Source organism: Leptinotarsa decemlineata, unplaced genomic scaffold (genome assembly GCF_025532065.1).
Source record: "Leptinotarsa decemlineata unplaced genomic scaffold, Ldec_3_MD MMD2_P_RNA_scaffold_14, whole genome shotgun sequence".
In the NCBI taxonomy this organism is placed as follows: domain Eukaryota; kingdom Metazoa; phylum Arthropoda; class Insecta; order Coleoptera; family Chrysomelidae; genus Leptinotarsa; species Leptinotarsa decemlineata.
Window position 1 is genome coordinate 6,922,550 of NW_027412528.1, and position 7,329 is coordinate 6,929,878.

Genomic DNA, 7,329 nt, shown 5'->3' on the forward strand with positions numbered 1-7,329 from the left:
AGAATGAATAAAGCTACGAATAAATCAAAAGAAACTTGGTGTATCATTAATGAACTCTCTAGCAGGAGACATAAAAAATTTGTAGACATACCGTTTTCTCCTACTAAACTTAATGACTTCTCTATTGCCGAGGACTTGACGGAAAATATAAAAGCAGCCGGTGACCCCTTAAACTATGTGAATATTGAAGTTACGAAAACCTTTATATCATATGACTGACACAAATATTACCAAACTGCATGAAACATTATTCTTCATAAAAGATGAAAACTCCACAGATTCAGGTGAGATCTAGATAAAAATTCTATAAAATATTCCTATAAGAATACTCGATATATTAGTTGGTATAATAGATAATACATTCAGAGAAGGAATTTTTCCAGTTATTTGAAGAAGTCGATTGCGTTAGCACTGCTAAAGGGTGAAGTCATCAAGTCTCCGTCCAATTTCTCTAATCTCTGCAATTGATAAAAAAATTAGTTAAAACAAGACTCCTTTGCTTTCTGAATGAAAATAAAATAATAAGTAATTACCAGTTTGGTTTCCAACAGCAAAAAAACACTTTCGATGCCAGTTTCATTTCTTTACAATGTGTATTCCAACATAAATGACAGAGAGACAGTGGCTGCGGTCTTCTATTCTATTGAAGAATTGAAAACTGAATTTTGGTCTTATTTTAGGTTCTCACAACACTGTACAGTAGATTTATCAAGGTAAATATAGTGATACTGTTTTAATTTACAAATGAAGCTGTAAACTTCATGTTGTTGAATTTAATCTCATGATAATGAATAATGCACATATCAAGAAAAGAAAACAAATCGCATTTCACTTTTGTTTGTTTAAATATAAATGATGCAATTTGCGCAAGCTTTCTTCTTCTGGTACATTTCGCAACATTGATATCGTATTAAAATTGAATAACTTCTATAACTTACATTTTGTTCTGAATACACTCTTGTGTTTCAAAATTGAATTGGTTTTAACCCCCCTGCGGACACGTAGTTCCCTAGTGTGGTCGCTACCAGACTTTATCGTCGTCGTAGAAGTGGCCAGAAGACTGCTGATATATTGCACCGTTCTAGGATCGATGCCCAGTCTTTCCAGTGCTCTAACTACGGAGTTATGACTTACCGTATCAAACGCCTTACGGATGTCTAAGGACACCACACAGTAGCCTTTCCTTGCGCCTCGCCTTTCTCTAATATAAGTGTCCAATATCATGGAATTGGCCAGTGTCCCGTCCACGTCCGTGAAACCGCGCTGGTTTGCGTTCAGGGACGTGGCCGTCTTCAGGCGGTTCGACAGTGCGAGGTGCATAAGCCTTTGCAATGCCGAACCTACTGTTATCGGCCTCCAATTGCTGGGATCGGCCGGGCTCCCCTCCTTAAAGACCAGAGTCGTTCTCATCTTACTGAAAGCAGGCAGCTGTATATTCGTCATGTAAATTATAGTAAAGAGTATTGACAGCAGCCTGCTCGGTAACCTTCTCACCCTATCGACACTGATTCCATCCAACCCAGGGGCGGAGGTGGGCCAGTTGATTTTAGTCTTGTCAACATCTTCGACAGTTATGGGAGAGAAGGTGGACCTAATTGGTGGTTTAGGGTCAGTTATAACTTCGTCGTCAACCGGTGACTCAGATTCCAGTATTCCACCAAAGAGGGTCTCCACATCGCTTACTTTGGGGTAGACCTCAGCCTGGTCGAGCGCTTTCCCTGACAGGATGCGGTCGACCAGAGCCTTCTTGTTCTTACTGTAGAGGTCCTGTGCTTTTTTAAAGTTAGCTGCACGAGGACCACTGCCAGTGTACTTTTGGCTATATGTCTTAGCCGGTCTACCCTTTCTGCTAACAGGATGGGTTTGGCCCTGAGGACCATCCCCAGCCTGTGTGTTTTGCGACGGTGCACCTCTGGTTTTCTTAGCTCTGCCCACTGTAGAGTTAAATGTGACGCCAATCCACTCTGTTAAGAACTGTGTTAGTTTGGCGTCACTCATCATGAGACCAGCCTCGGTTAGCTGAAGATAGTTGTATTCGTCCACTTGGCCATCTAGTTCCTCCTCGAGCTTGTTTTGCAAACGCAAAAGATAGGTTTTGAGCTCGGGAGGGATGACCACGGGAGACGATACCGAATTTGTATATACTCTCGAAGAGAGTTGCATCACGTTGGAGGTGCTTTCAGCTAACCTCGGTCTGAACTCAGTTGGTACTGTATCATCAGTGATCTTACTAGAGGCTGTCACCATTGTGGACCTCTCAATTCGGGGCCTCCTGGTCTCTTGTACCTCCGGTGGCGACGGAGTTATGACTGACCTAGGTCTCTTTCTTGATTCCGGCTCTGGTCCGCAAGGGGGGGGGTCCCTGCAGATCCCATGCTAGTGGTAGGAGGCAAAGTGCCAACCAATTCCATGTTTGAAGGGCCGGCAACTTGGGAAGTGTGCATCACCGGCCTCTTCGATGTTATTAATAATGGCGAAGGCGCCTGTACAGGGCTAGCTGCGACAGGAGTCTGAAACAGCAAGCCATCGCTAGCCGTAGTATCATCCAGCAATGCTGAAGCTGTTCGGGTGGCGTAAGTGATTGTTTCCAACTCGATTTCTTCGGCACCCGATGTAACATTTCCGTCAATATGCTCCGGACCAGTTGTGACGTCCGTTAGGGAGATATGATGTAGAAGCTCTCCCTCTTTGTCATGTACCACTGCGCCAAATTCAGCCGTTGTTCTCCTGGCTTCTTCTAACGTCGTCGGGGTCAGCACTGCATCCACTTGAGCCGTTGGTGTATTGGCTTTATCATTCCAGGAGTTGCGGTTTCCAGCAAGGAGACCAGTTAAAGAATTCCTCCTCGCACTATCCCTGGCTTCGGCCAATAGCGTGGCGTACAGGGGTTTGCAACGCTTATGGCGGATCTGGTATTTAGTCAGCTTTGTTGCACTTTCCATGTATGATATAAATGGGCGGCCTGGCGGTGTGGTTGCTTCGATAGCGGCCAGGCGTCTCATCACAGCTGACTCTTCTTCAGGGATCCGTATCTGCAACTCCTGGTGGTACTTCTCGGGGTGAGCCCTTCTCTCGTGTAATCTGACTCCCCCGAAAGTTTCGTAAAATTTTCCACAGTGCATGCAGTGCTGCCTGTCTCTAATTCCACAGGTTTGCTTGTGGCGCAGTAACGCTCGCTGTGAGCCACTTATTTGACCACACTTGTCACACTGATGTGGCTCCAGTGGCGCGCGGAGTGAGCCCTGTCCACCGGTTTGGGTCACGGTAACTGTTTTCTTCGTACTTTGCTCACTCCTGAGCGAATCCGGGCCGGAACCCAGCGTTGTTTTGCTCCCGGAGCTGCGGGGGAGCTTCCCTCCTGAGTTCGCCCTAACTGATGAATGTTGGTCAGGAGTAGTCTTTGCCGACGTGGAGGTTCTCAAAGTTGTCTCTCTGGAAGAAACCGGCGTTATTTGATTTATTCCAGCCGTTTTCTTCATATTTGGATTCCAATTAATGACCTCTTGACGACCTGGTATTTCTTGCGCTGCTTAATAAACTCACCAGAGTTCCAGGGGATGCGATTGTGGTAAGGAGTACACCCCCAGTCAAACGTTAAGCAGCTAACAAGTAGAATTTCCTTGTAGAAAAATCCCGGAGATTCAGTTGTTACCTCCCGGCCTGCACCGGAGCATTCGCCAAAATATTCCTTATCGGAATACCAACAACAATATGTTTTTGAGGTTATTGTTGCAACGAATGGCTCCAAAACTGCACTAAAAGCTTGTTTTCAGTCTTACCTTCAATGCAGGTGAACGATGGCACTGTTATAACTACACTGGCACAGACCGAGATAATTAAAACGGGCTAGAAACTGCACAATTTGAAATCTCCGGGGACGATCTTCAAAACCAGGCCGCTTGAATTTCTTCACGTTGACATTCCCACAATTCAACCACTGGTTGAATTCGAGGTGTTTAATGATTTTTTAATCATCCTCAGTTGGGATAATCTCGAATTTCACCATTAAAGAGTTCTGTAGACTGTATAGTGTATTTGATGGGTTGGTTATTTTGAATACAAATCAGAACTGATCTCGTAAGAGGATTTTTAGTGGTATTTTTTTTGTACGACGACAGAGTATAACTTGTACACGATCCTGTTACCATCTTGTGTGATACGTGGCAATTCTATACAGTTCACGGAAGTGATAAAACCCCTTAGCAAGAGTAAGTTAACCTTTGTATATATGTATTTATTGAGATTTGTGTAACATTTCTATTTCAATAACGAGACTACTGTAGGACAGCCTGCCGATCATCTTGGTTTCGTTCAGGATTGGAGACCTGCTCCCTTACCCTTTTAACTGATGTTTGTCAGAAGGACAAACGGGTCATAACTGAATGGGTGTTGTTGGTATGGCGGCAAGAATGTCCTCAGACATCAGTACCGCCCTTCACGATGTACCCCTGCCTGGATGGGGTGAATTGGATGAAAACGTTGTTCATCTTTCATCGGAGGATATAGGGGCCTCATACGACAGAGTGTCGGGGCCTTCTATATCGAGAGGGGTCGTCTATAGCGTAATCCATAGCTTCCCTGACTAATAGGTTTTCATGAGTTTCTGCGTTATCAAAAACTCTTTGATTTCTCGACTGAATGGACTGCCGAATGGAAGGTAGCTGCAAATCTCTGCGGATGGCATCGTTCCGCACGAACCAAGGAGCATTCACAATCATCCTCATTAGCTTGTTTTGTAATGTTTCCAAAATGGAAATATTAGTCGGAGCCGCTTGTCCCCATACGCCTGAAGCATACATGATGACAGACTTGAACATCGTATTGTAGATGGTAATTTTGTTTTTTAGACTCATTTTTGATTTTCTATTTATCAGAGGGTACAGACGTGCTATCCGACCCTCGATCTTAGATTTGACGGACATTATGTGCGGGTTCCAAGTGAGTCTACGGTCTATCAGAAGGCCGAGGTACTTTACCCGCGCTTGCCAGTCAATCTCCCTTCCAGAGATTCTCACTTTCCTGGCCGGAGAAGATTTCAATCTTCCCATGGTTATTGCCTGAGTCTTATCCGGGTTCACTCGAATCTTCCAGTCAAGGTACCAGCGCTCGAGGTCGTCCAATGCACGTTGCATGTAGACGACACCGAGCTCCCGACCCATGGAAGACGAGAGGAGAGCCGTGTCATCAGCGTACTGTAGGACAGATTTACCTGACCCTCCACCTCAGCTTGTTCTCTGTGGTTTAGCTGTGGTGACATTGCAGTCTTTCGTCTTTAGAAATTAATTGTCGTTGTTTTTCTTGTTTGTTTTGTGAACCGACAGAAATGTGTTAGAATCCTGTTCTGTTGGGAATTTAAATAACCATATAAGGTTTTAAGACATACTTCTTTTCTTTTTTTTAGGGTTTTTTTTTTGGGTAATTTTTATTTTCGTACCTGCTACGCTGGATTCCAAGCACTGGAAGCACCTAACCTAGAGGCAGAATTCCACACATCAACTGGGTGATCCATCACAACAGGCACCACCACCCGTGTGATTTTCTACTGTGACCCAGAGCATACTTCCGGTTTGTCCCGAGTTCTGAGGACTTTGAAGTTGGTACTCAACGCCGTGGGAGAGACGCAAGTTTAGATTTTATTTATCTTAAATATCTATAGAACGCTATTGTGCTTATATATCTGCTTCAATGCAAACTATTTGATACTTTAATATCATACATGTGAAGGGGAAATTTAATGCTTACTATTTTATGCTTGATTATGATACTGTGCGCCTACGCTTGAACTCTCGCGACGCCGCCCTCACTATGTTGCATGCATTTTAATTTCGGCCCTGATATTTTTCAATACGATTCATGCTCGTCGTTAGTAGGTAGTGACAGATTGAGTTTACGCTTACCAGGTTTGCTTGTGCTTTTATTCATTAGTGTTCGCATTGCTTGGAACGTTAGATTCATCGTTGTATAAATGTATATATATGTTTAGCTAAAATTTTGCTTCGTTTATGGAAATTGGTGTTGATGCTGTGAAATATAGTTTATGGAGTATCATGGTATCACGACTGTATATATAATTTGGACACTTGTGATCAGAGTTGCACATTGCTTTCTTATATTGCTATAAATTGCTACTGCTATAGCTACCGTCACTCACGCTTAATTATTATAGGAATTTTTCAGAAGAAGTCATCAAACCATCCATCAAACATAGTTCAGTTGATTTTCATATGTTGTTGATGAAGTACACCGGTTCTGAATAAATCTATTTCATGAACCCGTTGTTTCCATGTCCTTTGGTAAATTAGGGATATAGGCACATAACTAAGGGTATTTGTGGGTAAATTTATCTGGCGCCCATTATTATTTCTTCAATACATGTTTTAACGAACCACTCCCGTCTTCACTGAGTGTAGCCGCAAATACCCACTTGACACTTGTTGTTGGTCAAGTGCAATGCGTCTTTGGTAAATCTGAAGGTCGCAATACATACACTGCTTAAAAAATCTGCATGTTTGAACCAGTACAGAAGAGCAACCACTTTTAGTAGATTGCTTTATTTTGGTTAGGTCTGTTGTATAGCGGGTCCTTATAGTCTTTATTTTATGTTTAATATCATTTTCAGTAACTTCTAATTTTAAATCACTAATCAGAGACTTTATATAATTTGCCCGTATTATTCTGTTTTTGAAGTCATCAAGTTTGTGGTTCCAAAGACATTGATAATTTTTAAAATTATCCAAAAACAGCTGCGTACTTTGATCATTTTATTTAAACACCATTTTTTTGAAGCGATATTTGACATGACACGACATCTGTCTGCTACACGGCTCGAGAAGAAATGGCGGGATCCAAGTGAACGTTCTCTCTGTGTTCAGACCGTTCCTTTCTCGTTCGGAGTGAGAATGAATAATGCCGAATGAAAATATCCAACATTGTTGGATCGTTTCACTAATTAATTCATTCGACACCTTTGGTTCATTTTGTGTTCAGACGTGTCACTTTGAGTGAAAGATGTAAAATGAAACACTAAAATGAACAAAAAATGAATCGTCTGATTCCACTTTTAGATATTTTTTATGTTCCTTTGAAATGGCTTACCTAAAATAAGCATCTTTCAGGTCTATTTTGTCAAAAAGGAATCGTGAGATATAAGTTGAATGACTGTTCGACAATCTTCGAGTTTGAATTTGAAATGAGGAAGAAATGAGGATCAATTGATTGATTTTTTTTTAATTCAATATGAATCGAAATTCTCTTTGGTTTTTGTCTGAGAAAGTATGAGGAATGAAAATGATCTTTCTCATCATGCAATTGAGCAGATATTGCTTCAAT

At 42.2% G+C, this 7,329-nt stretch overlaps 1 protein-coding gene across 1 annotated transcript; it reads right to left on the minus strand.

The window, feature by feature from the left end:
• Positions 1 to 927: 927 nt before the first annotated feature.
• LOC141482394 (uncharacterized) lies at positions 928 to 4,257 on the minus strand. Its single transcript, XM_074175548.1, is given in 2 exon segments — positions 928 to 2,304; positions 2,307 to 4,257. Coding segments are annotated over 2 exon segments (2,550 nt in total). The 5' UTR covers positions 3,480 to 4,257.
• Between the last annotated feature and the right edge of the window lie 3,072 nt (positions 4,258 to 7,329).